Raw genomic sequence first — 27,946 nt, 5'->3', positions numbered from 1 at the left:
GGGGTTCGGCCCGGACAGGATGGGGAGGGGGGGCTCCGTCTGCAGCTGCCTTCCTTCTCCTGATTGGGGGGGGCAACCACCAGTCCTACCCCCAGGCAGCAGGCAGGATGTCAAGGGAGTGAAGTTGACCAGAGATCTGGTCACTTTCACCCTCCAATTTTCCAATGGGGGAGTAGGGGAAGGATTTGGCCAGAGCATCCCGATCCGTTGGTAGCCAGAAACGAGTCCTGCTTGCTCCTGTCTTCTTCCTGTTTGCAAATAGCAAATAATACCGGGAATGGGAGGGGGAGGAGCCTCCTCCAGGGCGGGGAGCACCATTCCACCCCCGGATCTGGAAACAACCAAAAACAAAGAACCGCCTGGGAAGGGGGTGGTGGGTGCGTAGAGTTTCCACCCCCAGGTCGTCTTTTCCCACGCCTGCGTCACCTTTCTTTGCCCCCACCACCCAATCAAAAGGATTAACTGCTAGCCCCCAAAAATAAAAATAAAAATCATCAAACAGGCTAGTGGGGAGAGGGGGGGACGCCAATAAAATTAATTCTAATTTACCGTAGTGAATAAAATAGATGAAACGACGAGTTTACCGTAATGGCTCAAATATATCGCTCTCCCCTTTTCTTCCTTCCCTTTTAAAGATGAAATAAACAGTTCGGTGCATAAATCGCACGCCAATGAACGAATTCCCACCCCCAACCCCGCCCCCTCAAAAAAAAAAAAAAGAGGCCAACTTTTCATTAGTTTTTAATAGGCCAATAAAAGTGGGATACGGCTCGCACGATTCCATGTGTGTTTTATGGGAGGGCCGGTTCTCTGTGACCCGGGCCTGCTCGAAGCAAGGCGAGGGGAGACAAATCCGTGGGGGGGGGGGATCACCACCACCTGACGGCAAGCAAGAGGGCCGAATCGAGGCATCTGCTTTACAGGAGTCCCCGATAAATCTCCCTTCAGACTTCCATGATTCTTAAAAAAATAATAAACATATAGATACAATATTTCAACAGCTCAGACCTGGGCGTGGCAAAGGACTCCGCCGGACCTCCTAAACGGCTAACGAGCCCCTATAATTAAAGTGAAAACGACCGAACGTCCACATATTAAACTTAAACGCGCCTATTAAAACCGGGTAAATATTTAATCAGGCGGCCTTCCACGCCTGGGCGTGAGCTCGTTCGTCTCTATGAGTTAACTGGGTGAAAACCAGGAGAGGGGAGGAGGAGGAGGAGGAGAAGAAGAAGAAGGGGGGGGGGAGGAAGGAAGAGAGAGAATCCCTTAAAGGAAAAAAATGTATTGTTTATATGATTATCAAAGACTCCGTGATATATTATCCCTTTCACCCAAATAATATAGATATCCTTTAAAAAAAAAAAAAAAGGTAATAAAAACATCCTGGCGCCTTTTAAAAGGCCCTATTACTTACCGCCCCTTTTCATATTGTACTATCAGAGACACTTTGGAATGGGTTTCAACGCGCGTCATTCATTATTCAACGCTCATCTTTTGCATATTATCCCCGCGCAAGTCTGCCGGGCTGCCGAGGAAATCGCTCGCGAAATTGATAGCAGCAGACAGACCCCGCGCAATCAAGAGACCGCCTTGGGCGGGCCGGCCGGCCTGCCATTATGCAGATGAAGCCAAGCTCTCCCGCCGCACCCTCACCACCCACCCACCCAGATTGCCAGATCGGGCTTGGGTTATTTAGGGGGGGAGGGGGTCCTCTGGATGGGGCTCCCCGCCCACCCACCCGCCCACCCCGCAGGGCTGGCCGGCCCGGGAGTGGAGAGGGCGGCCTGGGAAGCGGGCCGAGCAGCTTGCGGGTCTCCTGGAAATCCAATTAGCTCCGCTCGGTCGGAAAACGCGAGCTAATGATCGGGCCGCCGCGCCGGCGAGGGGAGCGAATCCAATTAGCCCGGCCTCCCAGACGGCAGCCGCTTCGCCCCCGGGCCAGGCGCACGCAGGCGCGGCTGGAGCACGGGCAGGCCTCGACGGCAGAGCAGGCAGCCAGGCAGCCAGGCAGCAGCCGGCGGGGGTCCCGGCCAGCCGGCGGGCACCAGCTCGGCCTGCGCGCCCACCTGGGGAGGGGGATGGAGACCCCCCCCCCTCTCTCTCTTGGCCACAGGCTCCGTCTCTAGATGCCCGCGTGGTAGAGGGGACCCCCCTGCCAGGGTGAAGGTTGCCAGCCGGCCGGGAGAGAACGGGAGGGAGGGAGGGAGGGAGGGAGGCTCTCGGCCCTGGTTGGGAGGAAAGGCCATTTAGCAGGCGAGCTCGATTTACCTCCCCGCCATGACAAAGACCGGAGCCGGTCCGCCTCCCCACCGTAAAGGGACGGGACACGAGGGTTGGCTTGTTCGTCTGTTTTCCATCTTAGGCCTGTTGGCGGCCCGGAGAGACCTGCGCAGGCAGCTACTGAGAAAATCAGCACCAGATAAATCTTTTTTTGTTTTTATTATTTATTTGCAATAATACTACATAATTATATATATTAAGAATAATTATCATAAGAAACAGCGCAGTCAGATGCATCTTAAAGGCGCTGCTTTGCGCCTTTGTCGCTGGTACGACTCCATTGGTGTTTCGATTCTGAATTTTGGGACCGGATGGGTTATAAACCGCCTTGGTCTATTTTTACTTGTAAAGTCCTTTGCCCGAACAAGCCTGTGGCCAGAAGCACCCAGTACAGATAGGAATGAAGAAGCGTTGGTTTTTGTCCCCCTGATTTTCACTACTCTGAGGAGTCTCAAAGCGGCTTACAGTCGCTTGCCCTTCCTCTCTCCACTAAACAGGCGCACTGTGAGGGAGGTGGGGCTGAGAGAGCCCTGAGAGAACTGCCCTGTGAGGACAGCTCTAACAGGACTGTGACTGGCTCAAAGACACCCAGCTGGTTGCATGTGGAGGAGGAGTGGAGAATCAAACCAGGCTGGCCAAATTAAAGGGCAACAAGTTGCCAGCCAGTCCCGCCTCTCGGGATCTAGAGATGGGAGCAGGGCCAGAGACAGGGCGAAGAAGCCCCCAGGAGCAGCCAAGGCGCCCGCCGCCGCCGTCCAACTCCTGGAAACCTCCGTGGTGCTTTGCGGGGCCCGGAGGGGTCGGGGGAGGCATGCCCGGCGAGAGCTCCACGTGCACCTCTTTCCCGCCTCCTCGTCGCTTTAGCGGGGAAAGGAATCGCCCCGCACGGCCCAGAAACGCCCGCCTGGAAAGCTGCGGCGCCTGGAAGGAAGAGCCGCTCTCCGTAGCAGCCCCACCGCCTGGCTAGAGCAGGGGAGCAAAATCTCCAATCCCGCCCTTCCTCTTCCTCTTCCTCCCGCCCTCTTGCTTGCTGTGTCTCCCCCTTCCTCCCTTCCATTCTCTTCCTTCCTTCCTATCTCCCTCCTATTCCTTCCTTCCTTCCTTCTATTCATTTCCTCCCTCCCTTCTTCCTTCCTGCTCTTCCTCCTTCCTTCTATTCTTGCCCCCTCCCTCTCTTCCTTCTTCCTCCCTTCTTCCCTCCCTTCCTTGCCAAGCGAAGCCCCCCCCGCAAGGCCCCGGGGCCCTGGCCGAATAGGGGCCTGCTGCCCCCAGCCCCGCCGCGCTCCCTCTCCACCCGGCGCCGATCCCTTCGACGTCCGCTCCGAGCGCTTCTTCCGAGGGCAGGCAGCGCGAGGCGCCCTTGCTGTCGCCTGGGGTCGGGGGGGGGGCACTTCTTCTCCGCCCTTCGCCCAGCTCCTCTTGAGTCTGGGGTCCGCCCTTGCATGCAGCGCCGGGTCCCTGTGCCGAGAGGGGGAGGGGATGTGTCTGCCCCCGAACTCGCCGAGCAGGTGTTCCTACCCCTCGATCCGAAGCGAGGCTGTCCCCGCCTTTCCCTCCTCTGGACGAGGCGGCGCTTCTCGTGTCCTCTCCAGTCTGGGGTCGTCAGCAATTTTAAGTTGTATTCAATTGTAATTGTATTATTATTATTATTATTATTATTATTATTATTATTATTATTATTATTATTATTATTATTATTATTATTGAGTTTATTTAATGCCTTTTATGTCTGCGAACCGCCCTGAGCCCATACGGGGAGGGGCGGCATACAAATGTATAGCTGCGGTTGTTATTAAGATTTCCGCCTCTCTTGTGAGCGACGCGTGAAAGGGAAAGTGGTCCGTGGGTGTGAAACACTTTCGCCCCTGAGCTGGGCGTCCCTGCGCGCCTCGCCTGGCCAGTCTCCTGGCGCCCGCAGCCGAGTCGCCCTAGGGATGGGGGGTTGGGTGGGGGCCACAGGCTGTCTTGCCAAGGCTCCGGCTGGACTGCTCCCAGGACCGCGGCCTGCTTACCAACGCCGGCGCGTGGGAAAGAGGACGGAGGCGGATCCCTCTGGCGGACTCGCCTATGGCTGCTGACCGTGATCACAGCGCCGGCTGGAGAGTCTCGGGATCGCAGAGCCGTTCGGGCCTTTCCCAAACAATCTCAGTCGCCAGTCCTGGGAAGGAAGGAAGGAAGGAAGGAAGGAAGGAAGGAAGGAAGGAAGGAAGGAAGGAAGGAAGGAAGAAAGAAAGAAAGAAAGAAAGAAAGAAAGAAAGAAAGAAAGAAAGAAAGAAAGAAAGAAAGAAAGAAAGAAAGAAAGAAAGAAAGAAAGAAAGAAAGAAAGAAAGAAAGAAAGAAAGAAAGAAAGAAAGAAAGAAAGAAAGAAAGATCCCTTCTGGGGGTTGAAGAGTCACTAACTCAACCTCGCCAACCGACTGCTTGCCATGAAAGCGGCGGCACAATTCGGGTCCGGCAGCCGGGAAATGTCTCCAGGCTCTCCCGAAACCGGTCTCCAGGCCACTCCTGCGACCCCTGGCCCTTCTGGCCGTGGGGAGAAGCCCTCGGGGGGGAATCCCCCCCAGCGCAACACTTCGACCAGACAGGGCAAACCTGGTGTGTGCGTGTGTGTGTGTTTCTTTTGTTTTGGGAGGGGGGATCCCTGGGAAATACCTGGGCGAGAAGGGCGGGGGGGGGGGAATAAAAATAGGTTGAGGAAAGGGAACCTCCCTTTAAAAAATATTTTTAAACATGCTTTGATATTCGACAGAACTGTAATCTTAATGGGAGGGAGGGAGACACACACACACACACACACACACACATATATATATATATATATATATATATATATATATATACATCTACATATATAGAAGGACTGGGGAGGGGGGTTTGGCCTACAGTTCTCCCTCCCGGCGGTGCCGTCAGCCCAATAAAACTCTAACAGGTCTGTTTGCATTTACTGTTGCCCTTTAAATTATTCAGCGCCTTGCGGGTAATTGAATCCTAAGCTTTTTTTAAAAAAAAGAAAGTGGGCAGAAGCGCCCCTCCCCCTCCCTGCCCCCCCCCTCCCGCTTCCCGAAATCACGGGCCCAGCCCTCACAGGTGCCGATCAAAGACTATTACATTCTATTAAAAGGAAAATTCTATTCCCTGTTTTCATTTCCCTTTATAAAGGGGAAAGTAAGTAAATGCATTTGGAGACGTTATTTAATTTTTAACGCTTTTAGGCCAATTTGGACGTTAGGGAGCGTCGCCAAACTCCGCGCGCCAGGCAGTGCGGCAAGAAGTCTGGTTGACATCAATTAATCTTTATTTTATTTTCTTTTTTAAGGCGTTCCCCCCCCCGCCTTCCCTTTCACCCCCTCAAAACCCTCCTGCCGGGGAGGGGCCGAATGGGTTTGTTCCGAAACCCCAGAACGGGAAACCCGGGAACGAAGACCAACGAACCCGGAGAAATGGCTCCGCACCGGAGCGAATTCGGTTTAATGCCCGCGAAGGCACGCCAGCGCACGCTCCTTACAATAAATAACAACGCGGACGTCAAGCGGAAAGGACGGCCGGTCTTTAGACCCTGAAATATGGGTCTCGTTCCCATCTAAACCGGGACCACAGGGATTCATCCGACGGCCGCTTCTCAGCCAAGGAGGACCCCTGGAATTGGGGCAGGGGATGTGTGACTCGGCCAGGGGGAGGGGACACACCGACGTAGCTCGTTTGGAGGGGGTCGTCCCCGCGTCTTTTCCTCCGTTGGCCTTTCCTTGGGAATCACCCAGCGGAGACGGGACCCCTCCGTCGACTAGAAGCGCCTTCCCGGGCTATGGGGAGAGTCTCCCGCCGCGGCTCCCGGATTGACCCCGGAGGAAGCCAGGCAGAGGACGGCGGGACGTGGCTCCCCTAGCCGGTGGGCGGCCTGGCAGGCCGACACGGGAGCCGATCCCACTCTGCTCCGGGGCTGACAGTCGCCTGCGGGATTGGGGCCTTGGAGGGGGCCCCCAAAATAAGAGAGGAGGAGGAGGAGGAATCTGGGCCTCAAAAAACAGATCGGCCCCGGGGGGGTGCCTTTTCCACCCCCTGGGCCCAGCAGCTCCCCCCAAGGGCCATGGGGGCTGTCCGGGTCGCCGCGGCGGCCTGCCTTACCTGCCCGACGGTGTTTATAAACAAAGACCTTTGGGGAGGGAGGCACCGATCCCAAACGAAGCCCACCGACGGGGAGGAGGGAAAGGGAGGGAGGGAGGGAGGCGCTCCGGTTTGAGCCCAGCAGAGATTCGCCTTCCAACTCGCATCTTGGTTGGCAAGGGGGGGGAGAAGACCCGCCTCGGTGATTGCAGAGGGGGGGGGGGCTTGTTCCCTTTCAACGGCCCCAATTTCCAAAGTCACCCCCTCTTTCCCTTCGATTTCCCTTTCTCTCTCTCCCCCCCCCCCCCCTCCTTTTGCTGAGGCTGGCAAATCTCCGCCCCGGCTGCGCTCGAGCGCTAATAAATTTGACCTATTGTTCGTTCGCTCAAATGATGTCACCACCGAAACCGTCCCTAAGCTCCGATTCCCGATGAATTAGGCCTTGACGGAGAGCCGCGAGCCAATGGGAGGCGAGAGGCTGCGGCGGGGCGGCCAATGGCAGCGGCGGGAGAGAAATTAGAAGGCGAAACTCCCGGTTTCGGTTCAAAAAAGATGACACACCGCCTGTCGGCCCGCACCACTCTTGGCAAAGTTTCAGAGCGGCGTCCCGGCGAAGCACGACCGGCCATGGATCTACCGCTGTAAGGGGGGCGGGGGGGCGCCGAGGGGGGACCGGGGCTCTCGTGGACCGGGGCGCCTGGCCTTGGGGGCCCCCCCTCCTCCTCCTCCTCCTCCGCCTCCTCCGTCCTCCGCCCAGCCCTTCTCCCCGTCGAGGATGGATGCGCCCGCGGGCGCCCAGACGCCGCACCCGCACGAGCCCATCAGCTTCGGCATCGACCAGATCCTCAACACCTCCGACCCGGAGCCCCCCGCCCCGCCCGCTCCCCCGAGGGCCGCCGCCTCCGACGGCGCGGCCGGCGCCTACCTGGGCGGCAGCCGGCCCAGCGCTCCCTACGTGCCGCTGCCGGCGCCCTTCGCCGGCCTGGCCGGGCCGCCCTTCGAGGAGTCTTCCGGCGGCGGCGGGGGCGCCTACAGCAGCGTCAACCTGAGCCTGGCCCCGTCGGGGGTGATCCGCGTGCCGGCCCACCGGCCCATCCCCGGCGCCGTCCCGCCGCCCATCCCCAGCGCCATCCCGGCCCTGCCCGCCGTGCCCGGCCTGGGCGGCCTCAACTTCCCCTGGATGGAGAGCAGCCGCCGCTTCGTCAAGGACCGCTTCACAGGTGAGCCCCGACGGACGGCCGCCCGGAGCCACAGCCGAACGCCGGCGCCCGCCGAGGGGGAGAGGGACCGGCCGGGAGGGGGGAGGCCGCTTGGGAAACTGCATTCCCCCTCCCCCCGTGCCCTGTATGGACCCCCCCCCCCCCCCAGTCCTTCCAAAGCACGAATTCCTCCAATATTTCCCCCAGGATCGTTCCTAGACACTTTTTAAAAAGCAGAAATTCTTCGTATATTTCCTCTAGAATCCTTCCTAGACACTCTTTCAAAAGCAGAAATTCTTCGTATATTTTCCTAGAATTCTTTCTAGACACTTTTTCAAAAGTAGAAATTCTTTGTATATTTCTCCTAGAATTCTTCCTAGACACTTTTTCAAAAGCAGAAATTCTTCGTATATTTCTCCTAGAATCCTTCCTAGACACTTTTTCAAAAGCAGAAATTTTTCCTATATTTCCTCCAGAATCCTTCCTAGAAATAATTTCAAAAGCAGTAATTCTTCCTATATTTCCCCTAGTATCCTTCCTAGACAGTATTTCGAAAGCAGGAATTCTTTCTATATTTATCATTGAATCCTTCCAAGACAGTCTTTTATAAACAGAAATTCTTGCTATATTTTCCCTATAATCCTTCCTAGAAACTCTTTCGGAAGCACGAATTCTTGCTATATTTCCCCTAGAAACCTTCCTGAAAACTGTTTTAAAAGCATGAATTCTTTTTATATTTCGCCCTATAATTCTTTCTAACAACTCTTTCGAAAGCAGAAATTATTCCTGTATTTCCGCTAGAATCCTTCCTAGTCACTCTTTTAAAAGCACAAATTTTTGCTCCCTTTTTCCTAGAATCCTTCCTAAAAAACTCTTTTAAAAGTGTGAATTATTTTTATATTTCCCCTATAATTCTTTCTTTCTTTCTTTCTTTCTTTTTTTTCTTTCTTTCTTCTTCTTTCTTTCTTTCTTTCTTTCTTTCTTTCTTTCTTTCTTTCTTTCTTTCTTGCGGTTGGGAGCTAGCCCGCATTTCCTTCCTCCTAGCAATCGCTGGGCAAAAAAAAATTATTTCGGGTGTGTGTGGGGGGGTCTTAACGGGGACCCGAAACGAGGACCGTCCCTCTGGCCAGGCCTTCTTCCCGTAATCCCTGCCCCACACTCTCCCAAACAGAGGGCGCTTCCTTGAAAACCCGTTTCAAGGGGTGGGCATTTATTCCTCTCTGTGTTTTTTTTTGGGGGGTGGGGTTGGGGAGGTCTCGGGAGGTCTCAGGAAAACAAGGCAAGGACACGGCGTGGCAGCCTCCGCACGAAGTCACCCCGAATCCTGGCGACGCCGAGGAGGAGGAGGACAAGGCAAGGGTCGTGCCAAGAATCGCCCTGCAGGGCCCTCGGCGGTCAGGCGGCCTCTGCGGCGCCTGGGAGGCGGACAGCTGCTGCCTGCGGCGCTTCCCGGGCCAGGGCAGCTGTTGCCCCCCAATATCGGGCCCTCCACGGGGGAGCCTTGAGCCCCACCAGGTCCCGGAGGCGCTCCGGAGCGCCATGTCAACGCAGCTCTTTCTTCCACACTCGCGCTGCACCACTTTCCGTGCCCCAGACTGAGTCGTGACTTGCAAAGGGGTCACTGAACTGGATTGAGACCGCATTATCGGGTGGGTGTGGTGGAAACCGGCCGGGCCGGGGCTCGTCGCGCTGCTTCTACCGCGCAGCCCGGAGGCTTAGGCCAAGCTCGACCTTGATGGATGCAGAGTCACTTCGATTCGAATGTCTAGCGAACGGGGGGGGGACTCCCCATGCCTCCCACCGAAGGGGTGGGGAGATGGTGGCTCAACCTCCCTACTCATTGCCTCCCCCCCCACACTCTGGCCTGGCTGGCAGCGGCAGGCTGGGCCGAGACAGGGAGGGGTCTCTTGGGGTTAGCCCCTCCTGCCCCAGGAAGCCCAGCCGAGAGAAGCTCTTGTCCAGCTGCAATGAATAGACCCCCCTGAGCTTGCAGGGGTCCTAAGGGGCGAGGGGGGGCTCCCTTCTGCCCCAGCCAGATGTTCCTCCCTGGCCAGGGGTCCCTGTGATTATTCCCCACACACACACACACAAATCCGTTTGGGGACCTTTCTTTCTCCCCATCTCAGGGCTCTGTCTGTCTCTCTGTCTGAGACCAGGAGCACCTTTGAAGACCAACAAAGATTTATTCAAGGCGTGAGCTTTCGAGTGCAAGCACTCTTCCTCAGACTAGACTGAGAACTCGAAAGCTCACGCCCTGAATAAATCTTGGAGCCCAGGAGAATAAAATCTGCCACTACCTCCATTTCTTCCCCCTCTGTTTGCCAGGAATGGACAGGGCCAGATGCCATGATCTTAGTTGTCTTGATGTTATTCTGCTACTTCAGACCAACACCGTGATACGCATTTGAATCTGTCTCTCTATCTGTCTGCATTTCTGTGTGTGTGTGTGCGGTTGCAGCGGCGGCGGCGCTCACCCCCTTCACGGTGACGCGGCGGATCGGGCACCCTTACCAGAACCGCACTCCGCCCAAGCGCAAGAAGCCACGCACGTCCTTCTCACGGGTGCAGATCTGCGAGCTGGAGAAGCGCTTCCACCGGCAGAAGTACCTGGCCTCGGCCGAGAGGGCGGCGCTCGCCAAGTCGCTCAAGATGACTGACGCCCAAGTCAAGACCTGGTTCCAGAACCGGAGGACCAAGTGGCGGTGAGTCCCCGGGAGCCCGGACCGTGGGGAGGGGGAAGGGGGAGTCCTGCCCTCTGGCCCCTCCCCCCAACCCCCCCCATGTGTCCTGGGAGTTTGGGAAACTCGAGGGGGTCGGTGTTTCGGCGCAGAAGCGGCTGTTTTCCGAAGAGGGGGGGAACTCTGCACACGCTCAGGGTCACAGCCCGAGGAAGGCGCGCGCAGAGACCCCCTCAATCCATCCTTCGTTGCTGAGCAACGTTTGTTTGCCGATTTTGTATCCGTTGTGCGGATCTTGCATTGTTCGCTTGTCGCGGTGTGTGTTGGTTTGTTGTTTTTGTTTTTCGATATTAATGACTTGCCCGGGCCATTCCGCCCAGCGGGTATGGAGGTCCCCGGCCGGCTCTCGCAAAGGTGAAAGGCGCTAGCAATCCTCTCGCAAAGGCGATAGGAACCCTGCTGCGGAAATAGCAAACCAGAAACGCCCAACCCAACCGGCTAAGCGGCCTCCAAAGGAACCCTTCACTGCCATGCATTTTCGGCGTCTCCCCCAATCTGAGATCCCCTGAAATACTCCCACCCTGCCCCAAAGACACGGAGGCTGCCCAGCCCAGCCCCCCCCCCCCCCGGCTGGCTGGCCAGCTTCCCAAGAAGGGCGCTACTTCTGGGTGGGGACGCGGGACCGTCGGAAGCGCCGCACCCGCATCGGAGCCCCGCAGGCCGATGGAGAGCACTCAAGGGGAGACCTCCCTATGTGACCCCATCCTCCAGCGCCCTAGGAGGAGACGGCTAGGAGGAGCAGTCTGTTCAGGGCCGCTGCCTGCGCCGCCGAGAAGTTCCTGGGAGCGCACCCGCTCTCCCACCCGCCCCTCCGGCCTCCCACAATCCGGCGGCCGCCCTGGGCCTTCTCCGGCCCGCTCGGCACCCTCAGGTCCCTCGGAGACGACGGAGGTCACTGGAGCCAGCTGCCCCGCGTGGAGGCAGTCTCTTTCATGGCCTTGGGGCCACAAAAGCCACCAAAACAGGTGTCCCCCACCCTAGAGCCAGACTGAGGGCTGCTGTCGCGGGAGTGGGGACACCGAGGCCGGACTGGGAGGCTGGCAAAGGTGACCCATTGCCGCCCGGCCTGGGCTGGAAAGGAAATCCCATGACGGGGCGCCGGCCACAGAGGCGTCGGGGCAACCGGGGCATCGCCGGCCCCTGGGTGCGAGGTGGGCATCCCCCTTCCCTGCGGCCCTGGCACAGCGGGGCGACCCCCAGGAAATGAAGACAGGCCAGCTCTCGCCCCCTCTCTCCCACCCCCACCGACCCCACCCCGATGGTCCGTGTGACTTGGTGGGAGACCCCGGCCCAGACGCCCCAAGGGAGGCTGCCGCAAACCCCAGGCCGGGCCGAGCGACTCTGGCGGCCACATTGGGGGCTGGCCAGGCTGCTCTCCCCCTCCCCCACGATCCGGCAGCTGCACGTCGCGCCGATCCGGACCCTGCGGCGGGCAAAGGCTGCGCTCCCGGCGCATTTCGGGGTGGAACCGTTTCCAGCTGCCCTGCAGGAGGCGGGAAGCGGAAGGCCGGCCTTGCAGCCGATCCTGGCGGGACAGCAGCGCTTCCAATAACAGTTCTAAATAATGCTGACAACCTGCTAATAATAATAATAATAATAATAATAATAATAATAATAATAATAATAATAATAATAATAATGATGATGATGATGATGATAATGATAATAATGATAATGATAATAAAAAATCTGCAATGCCCAAGAACGTGGCTAGAATTTCGGAACGCCCCTTAGCAGCCCAATATCTGACTGTAACAATTCACAAGGAATTATAATGTATTGTTACTGTGATTAATAACAAGGATTTGTTACCATTACGAGAGCGCGGCAGATTCTTCTCCGTTCCAGCCGTTTCAATCCCAGGTCATAAATTGCTGCCGTTTTGGAGATTTAGGACGGGAGGCCACCCTACGTCTCCTGGGAAAATGTATTTCCTCCAAAAATGTATTTGCAAGGTGTGGACACATATCCAGGTGAATATATATATTGGCCACAATCCGATGCTCGGGACGGGGCGTTCCTTAAACCCGGGGAGTTTTGTTTGGCGACCAGATTTTTAAAAAGGTCTCATTGGAGGCGTTTCTGGCACAGAAATTTTGACCGCGGGCTTCGGTCCTCATTTGTCCCGTTTCCGATTTTCTTGGTTTCTGTTCAAGGGGGATCCTTCCCGGCCGCTCAAACCCACCCTGTTTCCCCCCCTCATCTTTCCATGATGGCAAACAAAAGAAATAAGCCCCCCCCCCAGTTTTACTAGGAAAAATAGCTTGAATGAAGCCTTTGGCCGCGTTTTTTCTTAGCTGGAAATATAAATACGCTTTCATTTTGATATAAATAGGAGCAGCGGGGGGGGGGGATGCTAGGCTTGCTCATGCCGGACATTGCCCCCTTTCTCTCCCCGCCCCCCGGGATATTGTAGCCAGAACACAGTCGATGGTCGTGCCCGTCGTTGAGAAACGCGAGGAGGGAGAAGAGACTTTTCTGCCGCTTGTTCCGGAGAAGGGAGCCAGCGACTGCTTTGTCGGTCCCTGCCAGGTGCGTGGGAAGGGCGAGGGCCAAGGGGCGCCCCCCCCAATTCCCGGGACGCACCTTCTCCTTCGGAAGCCTCGTTTTCTCTTTACCCCGATGCCCGAAGGCGAACAGACCTCCGAGTTGGGCGGCGGGTTCGAGAGGCCGCGCCTTTTTAGAGGGTGGGGGATAAAAATCAAGGGGGCAAGAGCCAAACGTCTTCCCCCACCCCCAAGGCGGAGGGGCCTGCGTCGTGTTTGGCTTTTGGAGCGGCTGTGAGGCAGAGCGGGGCATCTGGGGGGGGGGAGCCTTGAGAACGGAGCCAGGAGGGGCTGGGTCGGGCCTCCGCTTGGCTTGGGGGGGTTAACAAGGAGCCATCGAGGCAGCCCCATTTTGGTGCCGAACTGCTGCGCACCCTGGAAACCCGGCTGGGCGTCGGCTTGGGTCCCCGGTGGGGCAGGCCGGTCCTCGAACCCGGCAGGCAGATTATTATTATCATCTTTAGATTTATTTGATTTATTAAATTTATTACAGACGTCTAAATAAAACCCCATGAAGCCCAAGCGCAAACCGGCGGGGGTCCCGTGGTTCCGACCCATTTCCCCACTTGCGATCCCCGCCCTCGGCCCTTTCCTTCAAAGCAACGGTGGGAAACTCTAGGCACGGTCGTGAGAGTGCGCGGCCGCGCCGCCCTGCGCCTGATCCAACGCCGGTGCGTCGGGTCCCTTCGCCTTCTCCGCCGCCGGAGTCAGGATAGGTGGCAGCGATGCGCCCTTGAGGGGCCACACACCGCACCCGGCAACCGGCTCCGCGCCGTCTCTTCGCTCTCCTCGGCAGAGCCGCGGTTTCGCCCGGGGCCGCCCCAAGGCCAAGCTCTGCGGCACCCGCGGCCTGGGCCCCGGCGCCTCGCTTTCCCCTCCGAAATCCTCCTGCCCCACGGATCCGCATAGCCGTGCGCGGCGGGGGCCTTTTGGGGAGGGGGACCGGAGAATCCGCAGCCTCGGCCTGGGGGAGAAGGCGGCAGGGGCTGGCGGGGGGGGGTCGGGGACGGACGAGGCCCCTCTCCGCTGCTCTGCCCAGGAGGGGAGGCTGGGGGGGTCTCTGAGTCCCGGGGGAACCCGCCACCCCTTCGTGGGCCGCGTCGTTTGGAGGGCTCAGATACAGGCCGGCCAGGCCTCTCTTCCGACGGCGGTGCGGCGCCGTCTGGACGCGCTTCCAGGCTCTTGAGGCCGGCTCGCCCTTCCCTCGGCACCCTCTCCAGATGAGGATCTCGACCTGGCCCCAGGTTCAAGTCCTCACCCCTTCGGCCCAGCGCTCCGGCCTTCGCCTTCCCAGGCCTCCACGGGCACTTCGTGGCCCACTTGGGAGCATCCACTTTCAGGGCTCCTGGAGGGAAATGCACTTTCACTGAGGGAAATCCAGCAGGTGGAAGGGGCAGCTGCAAACGTGCAATGCAAATGTAGGATCCAAGGCCTGTAGAATGGGCAGCTGCAAAAGCGCAATGCAAGTGTAGGATCCAAGGCCCGTGGAATAGGCAGCTGCAAACGTGCAATGCAAATGTAGGATCCAAGGCCTGTAGAATGGGCAGCTGCAAAAGCGCAATGCAAGTGTATATGATCCAAAGCCTGGGGAATGGGCAGCTGCGAGCGCGCATTACAAGTGCTGGGGTCCAGGTGCGCCGGATTTGGCCAGGCTGCGTTGAAAGGGGGGGGGGGTCGGGAGGCGGGTGGCGCGGCTCCCGGGAGGGCTGTCGGGGGCGCCGGGGCGGAGCTGACGGGCCGTGTGCTTTGCGCCCGCAGGAGACAGACGGCGGAGGAGCGGGAGGCCGAGCGGCAGCAGGCGAGCCGCCTGATGTTGCAGCTGCAGCACGACGCCTTCCAGAAGTCGCTCAACGACTCCATCCAGCCGGACCCGCTGTGCCTGCACAACTCGTCGCTCTTCGCCCTGCAGAACCTGCAGCCCTGGGAGGAGGAGGGCGCCAAGATCCCGCCCGTCACCTCGCTCGTGTGAGCCGCCGCAGCCGCCCCGCCGCCACCACACGGGCGGCACTCCGGCGCCGCGCCCCCGGGGGAGGGGCCCCCGCACTTGTCGCCTCCCCCTCCGCAGGAAAGGACCCCGCCCGCCACGTCTCCCAGCGCCTCCGCCTACCTTTGGCCAGGGAGGTCGAGAGGGCGCCTGCCAAGGACCGGATCCCCCGACGGGCTTGGGAAACTCTTGGGGGGGGGGGGTTGGAGCCAGGGGCGGGGCGGGACGTCAGCAGGGTATAATGCCACAGAGCCCGTCCCTCCAAAGCAGCTCTTTCCTCCAGGGGAACTGGAGAGCCATTCCGGGAGATCTCCAGGCCCCACCTGGAGGTTGGCAAGCCCGCCTCACCGAACTTTCATAGGTGGGGAGTGCCGCGAACTTTGGGGGGCCGCGGAAAAGACTCTCGAGGGGGATGCCACACTCCCCCCTCCCCCACACTGCCCTTCTCGACGGGGTGGGCTGCCTCCCCCCCTTCCCCAGCACCCAAGGGCGGGGAGGAGAAGAACCTCAGGCGCCCACAGCCGCTGGACGAAGCCCGGCCGGCGAGATGGAAGAGGCCGTCGGGGAAGGGGAGCCTGGCCGCGCCCTCGCTCGCTGGGCCCAGGGAAGGGGAGGGGGGAGCCAGCGAAAGAAACGGAGTCACTTTTGTAATGTAAGAAATGTGAATACTGTAATTTATTGCCGCACCGCGTTGCCCGGCCCTGTGGACGGGGAAGGAGAGCGAGCGGGGGGGGGGGACGGAGGGCGGCTGCTTCTTGCGACGGGAAGGGCCGCCCATCCTTTCGGGTCGGGGCTCCGGGAAAGCCAAAGGGCCACCAGTCCAGCTCTGGATGGCCGACCCCCATCCCCCCCCCTCACACCTTGCAGGAGAAAAGACACCGGGGCTCCTACGCACGCCCGCCCCCGCCCCCGCCCCCCCACTCCGAAGGTCTTCGCCGTGGCCAGAAGGGCGTCCTATCCAGACGACACCTCGCATCTTGCCCCTCTGCCGCCCCTCCTGGCCGGGCAGGAAGAGAGAGGGGGCAGGTGGGGGCGGGGATAGGCCAGGCCCCTCCCCTCGAGCAGCCCCCCCCCCTGCTGGGGAGCGGCGAGGAAGCGCTTCGGCCGTCCCGTCGGGCAAGGCGAAAGACGAGGCCTGAGCGGGAGGTGGATCCGGAGCGTGGAGAGGAGCCCCTTTGTCCTGGGCCGGACGGCGTCACAATAAAGCCCTGTTTTCTCTACGCCCGGCTCCGGCTGGTCTGAGCGCCGTCCACTCGCCGCCTTCCTTCCGCGGCGCCGCCCAAGGAGACCGAAAGCTGCCGCCGTCACCCCCCCCCCGCCTCCCCTGCCCCTTTGCCTTGTGACCGACTGCCAGCCTGGGCCTAGGGGTCGCCAAACTGCTGCTCTCCGGAAGGCCATGGACTACAATTACTATGAGCCGCTGCCAGCACGTGCTCATGGTTATTGTAGTACCTGAAAATCTGGAGATCCAGAGTTTGGCTCCTCCTGCATGCGACTGGCATGGCAGGTACCCCCCACTCCCCAAGATGTCTTGCCTGCCATTCTGAAGAGGGGACTTTTCTGGGGGGAGGCATAAGGTTGCCAACCAACCTGGAGAGAGACATCCCTTCACTTCCAGCTTCCTGGGGGTTATTTGCCAGGGAATAGTCTTTCCCTCCTGGCCAGGAAATGCTTCAGCTGCCCATTATGACTCTCTGGAAAGGGACAAGCTTTCCCTCTGGGTATCATTTCACACACCTTGGATAATGTACTTTCAGGAAGCTTTTGCAGCTAGCTGGATCTTCCTGAAGTGCATGGGAAGTGCATTCTCCAATGTGTGCAGAAGGAGTGGGCAGCCCTTATGGAGGTCTCTTCCGCTTGCACTTTTAGGACGCTTTTCCCCAGGGAATCCTGTGAGCTGACTTACCTAGGAGGGTCTCTTTCCCAGGAGGCAACCCAGCCTGGATAACCCAGGCAAACTGATCCTGTCAGAGCTTGGAATCAAGTATTTGGAGGGGAGACCTTTAAGGATTTAGGGGGTCGTTCCTCCAAGGAACACCAGGGGTCATGATGCGGATGCAGGCAACGGCAAACTACCTCCGAATGTCCCTTGTCTGCTTGCCAGCCAACCCCCGGATCTCCTGGCTACATGACACACACGCAATATGATAAATAAATACATAATGATAAATAACCCCAGGAGGCTGGTGGTTTGTCATAGCCCTGTGGTGTCAGCGGTGGGAAGGGATGTCACATCACTTGTGACTTCTGGCAATCCTTTGGGTTTGCAAGGCAAGAGATGAACAGAAGTGTCCTTTATCACAGCCGCCCTTGGCTATTTTGGAGGTTGCAAAATCTGTGAACTAAATAAGCTTTGGTCCCCCCAGTTTTATTTCTCTGGATGGTGTGATGAAAGAGATCCTGATACGAATCCTGACACTTGGCCTTTTGGAGAAGCATGTCTTCTGATCCTCCCCTGTCCCCACCAGGACAATCATCTGAAAGAGAATCCCTTAAGGCAATCTGGAGAGTTTTAAAAGCCTGGGTGAGAATCCAGCCGAAGGGTACGTGTAGGAGGGCTGCAAGGGAGTCCACTGATATAAAACAGAGAGGAGGAGAAAAAGCGAGAGAAAGACAGAAAGTGCTGGGATGCATCTGAAGGGGGAAGGGGTATGCTGAAGGAAGGGCATGCAAATGGATGTGTGACCTTGGGCCAGTGACAGTTCTCTCAGAGCTCTTGTAGCTCCGCCTACTTCACAGGGTGTCTGTTGTGGGAAGAGGAAGAGTAGGCAATTGTAAGCTGTTCTGAGATTCATGAGGCCAGCTGGGTGACCTTGGGCCAGTGACAGGTCTCTCAGAGCTCTCAGCCTCACTTATCTCACAAGCTGCTTTGAGACTCCTTCAGGTAGTAAAAAGCAGGGTATAAAACCAGCTCTAAGTAAAATCAGGGCCCTCTTAATTGACTTTGTTGATTGTCTGCCTTTCTTCCTGGGTCGCGAGGTCAGCATTAAAGGTGAGCCAATATGCTGAAGTGGTTTAAGCATCTTGGAGCCTCCAGGATCAAACCCCCCCCATGGCTCGGTCTCTTAGCCTAACCTGCCTTGTAGGGCTGTTGTGAGGATGAAACAAAGAAACATCCAGAGCTAATGGAAGGACAAAAATGTGCATCTGGACAGGAGGCGTGAATCCCCAGGCATGAATGGTTCCACTGTCATTGCTGCGATTTCTCTTTCTACCACCAGGGGCAGATATCCTGCAGATGCCTAAAACAAGTGGTACGGGAAAATGCCACACCTGCTGGATGTCTGCCTGTTACAGACCAGGAAGCTGAGAAGACATCAGCTGTACCTTCCTGTTTTGAAAAATCAACTCAACCTTCCTGATTAAAAAAATTAACTCATGCAGTGGGAGCATCTAGGTCTTTCCCCAGACTCTTTTTTACAAAGTTACAGACTCAAGGAATGGAAATTAAGGGAGCCTCCGGTACAGAGATTTCGAGAAGAAGAGCTGGTTCTTTTTTTAACCCCACTTTTATGAGGTCGGTGGGGCTGAGAGAGTTCTGAGAGAACTGGCTCAAGGTCACCCAGCAGGCTTAATGAGTCTTGAAATGGCTTACAATTGCCTACCCTTCCTCTCCTCACAACAGACACCCTGTGAGGTAGGTTGGGCGGAGAGAGCTTTAAGAGAACCGCTCTGCAAGAACCACTCTAAAAGAACTGTGACTAGCCCAAGGTCACCCAGCTTGCCTACTGTGGAGGAGCGGGGAATCAAACCCGGTTCTCCAGATTGCAGGCCACAGCTCGTAACTATGGGAGAGGTTCTTAACCACGTCCCCTTATCCCCACGGGAGAGGAAGTGTCCTTAAAAGGGGATCTGGCTTCTCCATTTTGTGGTCATGTGAACCTTCTCTCCCCCCCTTGCTTGAACTCCGGGCCTCTTGCGATAAACTGCATTTATTCGGCTTCATCGATCGCTGGAGCTCTGCCATCTGCTCCATCTCAGGCAGGATGTGCTTCTAACCTGAGACCTCTCTGAGTGCCTTTAAAACCAGGGATTAAAAAACAAAAAAGGAGATCACCACGGACACGCCTCCTATTGCGTGCATCCAAGGCTATAGAATGGATGGACCCTGTCTGAAATATAGAACAAAACTGACCCGATAGAAAGCATATCTACTCCTTTGCAGGAAAGGGGCATAATCGTTATCCTGTCTCCTTTGGGGACTCCAGAGCTCGGACGGAGGTGGTTCTGTGTGTTGCCAAAGGACAGTCCCCAAGATTAGGGCTCCCAGCTGCCCCCTGGCCACTGGCAGGGGATTGGGGGGTAGGGTTGCCAGATCCGGTTTGGGAATTCCTAGAGATTTGGGAATGGGGCCTGAGCCTACTGGGAGTGCAATGCTACTAAATCCACCTTCCAAAGTGTCCATTTTCTTCAGGGGAATTGATCTCTGTAAATCTGCGTTGAGATATAATCCCTGTGGCTCCCCAGGTGCCACCTGGAGGCCAGAAATAACGGTGCAAATCAGCCTTGCATGATAAACTCGAAATAATTTTATTTTATTTTTTGCAGACAATGCATGTAAATTTTACAAAATTGCTGCTTTCCTTCTGAAAAGCACTGAAGTAAGAAAGCAACTGTAAGTTTGTAAAATTTACGTGCATTGTTTCTAAACTGTTGAATATTCTATTTTTTGTAAAAAAAAAAAAAGAGTTTTGATTTTGAGTGTATCATCTGAGTCTTTCTGTTCTGTTGTGTCGTATCCCAATGTTGTGCAAACCCCTTGTTGGTTCTTTGCTCCCACCTGGAGGCTGCACCCAGAATTCCTTGGGGGAAGCCATAATAGTTTGAAGAAATCTGTAGGACAGGTATGACCATGGAGGGGTCTATATTGCGTAGCCAAGTGCAGAGAGGATTTTTACTAGATTCATGAATTTCCAGGTTTCAGTTCTGCTCTGCTCTCCAAGCAATCATTACTCCAGCATCAACCAAGTCTCGAGATGGGTAACAAATCATTTCTGATTTCATCTTTAGCATCTTGCTTGCCAGTAATCTGGAGAAGAAACGTCCCGCCCCTCATAACAGAGGCTTAATGTGTAGAAACGAACGGCTGAAAGTTCTCCTGGCATGGAGGGAAACAACATTCATTAGAAAATTATGATGTTAGCCATTCAGTCGAGTCCGACTCTTGGTGCTCCTATGGTTCAACGGTCGCCATGTTTTTCAATCTTACACTGCTTCTTTTAGAGAGCCAGTTTGGTGTGGTGGTTAGGAGTGTGGACTTCTAATCTGGCATGCCGGGTTTGATTCTGCACTCCCCCACATGCAGCCAGCTGGGTGACCTTGGGCTGGCCACAGAACTGATGAAACTGTTCTGACCGGGCAGTAATATCAGGGCTCTCTCAGCCTCACCTCCCTCACAGGGTGTCTGTTGTGGGGAGAGGAAGGGGAAGGTGAATGTAAGCCGCTTTGAGCCTCTTTCGGGTAGGGAAAAGTGGCATATAAGAACCAACTCTTCTTCTTCTTCTTCTAGTTGTATAATATTCTGGCCAGTGTGCATTTTGATCGTGCCTAACCACCATGTTCTTTCTCGGCCTTTCGTCTTTTTCGCACTGACCAATCCGAGCACAATTGCTTTCTCCAATTGAGTTGGATCACATGATATGGCCAAAGTAAGTGAGCCGGAGTTTTGTGATTTTGCCTACTAGTGATAGATCAGGCTTGATGCGCTCTGGTAGGTTCTTGTTTGTGACTTTTGCAAATCATTTGCAAATAAGGTCCTAATAAGTCTGTGTTCCCCCACTGCAATAGCCCAGGTTGGCTTGATCTCATCAGGTTGCAGAAGCTAAGCAGGGTCAGCTTTGGCCAGTACTTGGATGGGAGACCACCAAGGAAGATCAGGGTTGTGACACAGAGGCAGGCAATGGCAAACCACATCTGACTTTCTCTTGCCTTGCTAACCCTCCAGGATCCACATAAGCCCGCTGTGACTTGATGCCACTTTCCCCAGGGCTGATTCTGCACTTATTTTGTTTTTTCCCATTGTCGATCCTGCTGAATTCAGATTGGTTTGAACCTGAGTCTTCCTCCTTCCTGTCCGCCAGATTGAAACAGAAAGGATTCCGCACTTGATTGGGGAAGCTCTAAACGGAGAGGGGAGCAGTGGTTGGGAAGCTGCTTATTTTTCTTTTCCTGAATGAGGGGGGTAGGGATTTATTTTTGCCCTCATTTTGGCCTCTGTTTTCAAGTGACTGCGCTCTAGAAGCCCACACCTCTCAGCAGAGATTTGCCTCTTGGATTTATTTTTCCAATAAATCCAAGAGGCAAATCTCTGCTGAGAGGTGTGGGCTTCTGGAGCGCAGTCACTTGAAAACAGAGCCCAAAATGAGGGCAAAAATAAGTCTTGCAAGGAAAGTCTTGCAACTGGGAACTGGGAAGTCTTTGAACTGATGCTCTGACCAATCAGGGACAGACTACTTCACTACGTCAGCTTTGGAGGCGTGGGGGAGGAAGTTAATCCGCAAAACACAAAACATCTACACATACTGGGGGGACTTTAAAAGCTGGGTCTTCAAACATAACAACATATATCAGCTCCTGGATATTGCGGGGAAAGGTAGGGTCACTGTGGATCAATCATGGATGTTGCAGAGGGAAAATTTAAAGTGCCCAAAAGCAAAATGGAAATTGAATACACTGCAGAGGGGAGGGGTTTATTTGTGTTGGGAAAGGATAAAAAGCAAAGTGCAGACTCGACCCAGGTCTCTATTAAAGGGGCAGGACTTTTTTTCTCCAGTTTCACATCTTCAAAACAGTCCTGAAGTGATTGCCAGGGTATATACAGCTGAAAACAGTGCAATACTTAAAGTACATTAAGGTGTCCGTCTTCGCAGAAGATCTTGGGTGTGATCTGGAGAGTTTTAGTTTCTGGGGGTCTCTCCTAGCAAGGGGCATCAATGATTTACTGAGTTGAAAGATGAAATGTTGCCAAGCCTTAAAATTTTTTCTCCTACTCCAGGGCACAAACTGGGTGGCCAGAACAGAGAAAGAAACTACTACTGTAATCGCTCAATAATAAGACCACGATGACAGATGGCTGAGTTGCCAACACGTTCAGAGAAAAAGCACCCTGTCTCTTTAATAGCTGCTAAATAGAAACCTACTGGGTAATGTTATTGACACCCAGCTATGAAAAAGAGAGCCATGATGGTGTAGTGGTTAAGAGCAGCAGCAGCCTTGGGCAGCTGGGTTTGATTCCCCGCTCCTTTGCATGCAGCCAGCTGGGTGACCTTGGACCAGTCACAGTCCTGTTAGAGCTGTTCTCACAGAGCAGTTCTGTCAGAGCTCTCTCAGCCTCACAGGGTGTCTGTTGTGAGAAGAGGAAGGGAAGGGGATTGTTACCCATTTTGAGACTCAGGTAGAAAAGGACATCTTCAGAAGGTGGACTGGATGGGAACTCCTTCCCCTCCTCAGTCTCTGTCCTTCCAAGGCTCCAGCCCAGATCTCCAGGAATTTCTTAATCCAGGGTTGGCAACCCTTCCCCCAAAGTCTCCATCTTTGGGAGTCTGGGAAAGCCTTCTTCTGCTTGCTTCTAGCCATGGGATTTTCCATTGCTTCCTTTATGTCCCCCCACCTCTTTCTTTCCCCATCTATCTTTCTCCCCAATGAGGACTCAAAGTGAATTTTATGAATGATTCTACAAAGAATAATTCTATATGTTTTTAGGCCGCTGCACAACAACCCAAAAAGAAGTGTGGGCAAAATAGGGCGTTTTGAATTTGCAACAGATCTAATACCAGGAAAGAGCTGTGTGTTCGTACGCTGGGGCCTGGGGACCACTGGTCTAGAATCATGGTCATGTAACATTTGGGCAAGTCCACAAACGACAAAGTCCCTTAACATTCTAAAATGTAAGGGAAAGTCCGCAGACTGTAAATTCCTTTGCTACAAAAACCACCGGCTATTTTTTCCCTTTCATATATATATATTTAATTTTTTTTTATTTTTCAAGATAATATATCGACATACAGAAAAAAGAAAAAGGAGATGATACATATAATTTAGGGACCATTATGCATTAGAATATTAAAGATCTAAATTATCTCCTTCTCGTCCTCTTCAAATCATTCCTTCCTTAGATTTAGTGATAAATAGTTAAAAAGAGGTGCTTTGAAGGCAACAAGTGCCAGCCATTAAAAAATGAATACATTCCTCATCCGAGCTGGAAAAATTTGCAAGAAACGGATTCAGCGGTTTGTCTTGAAGGGACCCGTAGGAGGAGCAATGTAGAACAGGGTGACCAGAATCATCCGCCTGATGCAGAGCTCAGAGTGGCTCACATGCTCTCTTCCATGTTATCATCACAACCACCCTGCGAGATAGATCAGGCAGAGAGAAACAGCTAGCAGCTGCTCGAGTGAACTTGATAGCCGAGGCTAGTCCAACGTTCTGACCATTATGCTATTTTTTGAACCTTTTTTGAACCTACTTTGAAGCATTCCAAATTAAAGCCTGCCAGGAAAGGGACCTGAGAGCTGGAGGGAAATGACTTTCTATCCGCCCAACAAAAGACTCTCTGTCTATGAAAAGAGTGGTATAGTAATTGTGGAGTTGTACTAGGATCTGGGAAGCCCAAGTTCGAATCTCCCTTGTGCCGTGGAAGCTCAGTGGGAGATCTGGGACAAACTGCACACTCTTGGCCTAACCTACTGCACAGGGTTGTTGTGGAGATAAAATGGGGGAGAGGAGAATGACGTATGCCACTTTGAATCCCTGTTGAAATGAAAGGCAAGATATAAATCAGGGGTAGCCAAAATTTTGCTCTCCAGATTTCCGTGCTCTACAATTAGTGGTTGTAATCCATGGACATCTGGAGAGCCCCAGTTTGGGCCCCCCTGGTATAAATGAACTAAAATAAATTAAATAAATAAGTGAAATATAAGTGAAAGAAATGTTCCCCATAGCCACTAAGTAAGATGACTTAATTTGGTTTATGCAGATTCTGCGCCCAGTGATTCATCCTAAAACGAATCCTCTGTTCTGCTGATATAAAGATTACCTTGGCTTTTGAAAGGAAAACACCTTCTGCTCAGGGCTGCTCCTGGTTTGTGCTGGGGGGGCAGATCCAGATGGCAGCTGTCCTTGGTATTTTCAAAAGGCGAATGATCATCGCGGCTTCACCCCTGCAACTTTCTGTGCAGCCGGAGAACTTTAAAAACACACAGAAAGCGCCATGAATAACTATACTTCTACTTCATCTGAAGATGCTTAGACACTCAAGGCTTGGCTTTTCCATCGATTTCATTCATTGATGCCCTGCTTTTGAATCATAGAGTTGGAAGGCACCTCCAAGATCATCTAGACCAGGGGTAGTCCACATGTGGGGTAGTCCACATGCGTTTGCTGGCAGGGGCTGATGGGGATTGTAGTCCATGAACATCTGGAGGACCACGGGTGGACTACCCCTGATCTAGACCAATACCCTTCAGAATGCAGGAAATTCACAACTACCTGCCCACCCACAGTGACTCCAATGCCATGCCCAGATGATGCCCCCCCCAAAAAACCCCTCCCCAAAATCTCTGGACAGTCTGGCCTGGAGGAAATTCACCTCCCGATCCCAAAGTGGAGATTGGCCTTTCCCTGGGCATGCAAGAAAGGGCCACAAGAGCCAAGCACGGACATAACCCCATTCCCCTACCCATTCACAATCTGCCTCAATTCACAGAATCAGCATTACTGTCAGATGACTATCTACCCTCTGCTTAAAGACTTCCAAAGAAGGAGAACCTCCCACCTCCCAAAGAAGCCTATTCCACCGAGGAACCCCAGTGGAGACCCCTGTATTCTAGCCAGAATTGCACGCGCAGCTTCCCCTCCCGTTCAGCCTGCATCCACAACCCTGTAAAATGGATTAAACTGAAAGTAAGTGCTGGCAGAGCAAGAATATGAACTACATGGAGACTGTAAACCTGAATCTGTGCTAGAAGAAGAAGAAGAAGAAGAGTTGGTTCTTATATGCCGCTTTTCCCTACCCATAGGGGGCTCAAAGCGGCTTACAGTCACCTTTCCTCTCCCCACAACAGACACCCTGTGAGGGAGGTGAGGCTGAGAGAGCCCTGATATTACTGAAGAAGAAGAGTTGGTTCTTATATGCCACTTTTCTCTACCAGGGGTCTGAAAGTGGCTTACAATCGCCTTCCCTTTCCTCTCCCCACAACAGACGCCCTGTGAGGGAGGTGAGGCTGAAAGAGCCCTGATATTACTGAAGAAGAACTGTTGGTTCTTATATGCCGCTTTTCCCTACCCGAAGGAGGCTCAAAGCGGCTTACAGTCGCCTTCCCATTCCTCTCCCCACAACAGACACCCTGGGGGGTGGGTGAGGCTGAGAGAGCCCTGATATCACTGCCCAGTCAAAACAGCTTTATCAGGGCCGTGGCGAGCCCAAGGTCACCCAGCTGGCTGCATGTGGGGGAGCGCAGAATCAAACCCGGCACGCCAGATTAGAAGTCCGCACTCCTAACCACTGCACCAAACTGGCTGCCAGACCCAGCAGAATAATTTTCTCTGCCCTGACTTTACATTAAAACAAAAACAAAAACATCCAACCGCAAAAGGACTCCTGGCAAACTCATAAGCACTGTGATCAAGCCCATGGTGTTCATAAAAATATTAAATTGATGGTTGTTGGTGGGGGGGGGGGCAGTACAAGTGCATAGGATTGTAAAAGAGGGGTGCAGAACCATTCGCTCAAAGTTCTCCAGGGACAGACTGGAGATGTGATGTTTGTTCAGTGGAGTTCTGTCGCCAAAGTCAAAGGGCCTTTGGGATCCTGATGTTTTGAAACAGCCCTCTGAGTAAGACGTTAGTATCGTAGTGGTGGGTTAGCGTTTGGGACTAGGAGTTGGGCAGGCCCAGATTCTAATCCTTACTCTCTGAAGAAGGCATTTGGGAAACCCTGGGTCAGTCACTCTTTCTCAGCCCGTCCGCCTCTCAGGGTTGTTGTGGGAATGCGACGGAAAGGCCACCTATGACGCTCTGAAGGCCAAACTGCACAGCACGAGTTGTAACACATCATTTCTGGGTTTTCCTGACCTGACTTTGACCCGGACATTCAGACAGCAGGGAGAACTGTTTTCCAAGTGGGGTCATGGAAAACAGACCCCTTGATAGTCTCCCTTCTGAATAATAACTAAGGCCAACCCTGCTTAGCTTCCGAGAGCTGACAGGACAGAAAGGGGTCCATGAACTACAGGAATTGACTGGTTGACACAATTCCTCATGCTAATTTGTTCTGAACAAAACTCTCCTGTATTTACCAACTTGGTCGATTCTGGGTTGGCTGCAGAATCTCACCCTCTGCCTGCTTCCGGGGTCATGAAGAGCTATAAAGTTTCTTCGGAGCTTCTGTCAGGCCAACATTTTTTGCCTCCTGTCTTTTAGCCTTACTCTCTGCATACTGATTCACTTTGGTCACTTGTTCTTATTTACTGCATTTGGGATCACTTATTTGTTTAGAGCAGGGGTAGTCAACCTGTGGTCCTCCAGATGTCCATGGACCACATCTGGAGCACCACAGGTTCACTACCCCTGGTTTAGAGTTTTAAACCACCCTCCCGGCAAACTGGCTGAGGGCGGCGGACAAAAATTATATAAAACATTAAAATAGTTAAAATTTAAATTTAAAATGAATTTAAAGAAATAACAGCAGATTAAAACAGCAACGATACTTCCGTAGAGTACCTGTTATAATTGTTGGAATTCTCCCAAGAGTTCAGGTCTGGTCTGGAAGTGAATCAGTGTATAAATAGAGGGACAGGTAGGTAGGTGGGGCCATAAGTAGGTAGGTTGCCTTCTCTGTCACCTGCCACCCCTTGAGCCTTCACAGAATCAGCCTCTCCGTCAGATGGCTATCCAGCCTCTGTTTAACTATCTCCAAAGATGGAGAACCCACCACCTCCCGAGGAAGCCTGTTCCACTGAGAAACCACTCTGTCAGGAACTTTTTCCGGATGTTTAGACGGAATTTTGTTCCCTTGCCTCTGGGATCCCTGTCCTAGCTTTCTCTAAAAACTCAGCACTCTTCCCAAATTTTCAGTTTGCCCAAATGTGAAATTGCAATCCCAACCAAACCGACAACTTCCTTTTCCCTCCCAGAAGATGGACTGCAAACTGCTTTGCTCCTTCTGAATTTCAGTGGCCGCCAACACGGTTCCTGAAGTCTGTGCTATTGCTCCTGAATTTAGAAGCTATTTGGAATTCACAAGGTAGTCCTTGGTTTTGAGGTGCCCAGTTGTTTATTTCTCTGGGACTGTTTCTGGGAAATCCCAACTGGCCGTCTTCTATTGCCTCCTTTTGCTTTCCGTCCAGTAGGCACGCAAGGACTGCTGGATTATATCATGTGGAAATTTGATTTGAGGAGCTCTCATTACACTGATTAATCCAGCTGCATCTTTCTTTCACGTCTGGTCTTAGTCTTCCAGAGTCAAGTCAGATGTGGCCTGGGGGAGAATATCCATCTTCCTCATTGTGGTAAAAATGGAATAATAAATGAAATCACGGACAATATTCTGCCCTGGAGTGGGATCCCAGGTTTAACCATGATTCTGCCACATGGTTTAGATGGAATGAAGTTAATTTGAGATTTGACTGTCAACAATTAGGAGTGGTAACGCCTCCGTCCTGGAGTAGTCCGGAGGGGGGGGGGATATAAAGGATGCTACTTAAACGGGGTGAAATCGCCCCCTGAATTACTCAGAGCCAAAGCTGGGGAGACAGTCTAGGGCAGAGGTGTCAAACTCATTTGTTACGACAGCTGGATCTGATATAAATGTTACTTTGTTAGGTGTACCATAAAATGCGATGCCACATGCTGGAGATGTACAACTTGGTGTAGAGGTTAGGAGTGCAGACTTCTAATCTGGCAACCGGGTTTGGTTCTGCTCTTTCCCACATGTAGCCATCTGGGTGACCTTGGGCTCCCCACAGCACTGATAAAGCTGTTCTGACCGAGCAGTGATATCAGGGCTCCCTCAGCCTCACCCCACCTCACAGGGTGTCTCTTGTGGGGAGAGGAAACAGAAGGCGACTGTAAGCCCCTTTGAGACTCCTTTGGGTAGAG

The 27,946-nt window shown here is 54.0% G+C and overlaps 1 protein-coding gene across 1 annotated transcript; it reads left to right on the top strand.

The window, feature by feature from the left end:
- The first annotated feature begins 6,923 nt into the window (after positions 1–6,923).
- TLX3 (T cell leukemia homeobox 3) lies at positions 6,924–17,258 on the top strand. The gene is made up of 3 exons (XM_077312895.1): positions 6,924–7,604; positions 10,042–10,285; positions 14,626–17,258. Exons 1-3 carry the CDS (start codon positions 7,160–7,162, stop codon positions 14,834–14,836), a joined length of 900 nt encoding a protein of 299 aa, XP_077169010.1. The 5' UTR covers positions 6,924–7,159; the 3' UTR covers positions 14,837–17,258.
- Positions 17,259–27,946: the final 10,688 nt, after the last annotated feature.

Source organism: Paroedura picta, chromosome 1 (assembly GCF_049243985.1).
Source record: "Paroedura picta isolate Pp20150507F chromosome 1, Ppicta_v3.0, whole genome shotgun sequence".
NCBI lineage: Eukaryota > Metazoa > Chordata > Lepidosauria > Squamata > Gekkonidae > Paroedura > Paroedura picta.
The sequence above is the reverse complement of the archived record's forward strand: the minus strand, read 5'-3'. Positions and strand labels throughout refer to the sequence as shown.

What these genes read in the sequence shown, in the direction of transcription:
- TLX3 (XM_077312895.1), top strand. Translation starts at nt 7,160, where the DNA reads ATGGATGCGCCCGCGGGCGCCCAGACGCCGCACCCGCACGAGCCCATC. An exon ending in CGTCAAGGACCGCTTCACAG is followed by an intron (nt 7,605 to 10,041) that starts GTGAGCCCCGAC and finishes GTGCGGTTGCAG; the next exon opens with CGGCGGCGGCGCTCACCCCC. An exon ending in AACCGGAGGACCAAGTGGCG is followed by an intron (nt 10,286 to 14,625) that starts GTGAGTCCCCGG and finishes TTGCGCCCGCAG; the next exon opens with GAGACAGACGGCGGAGGAGC.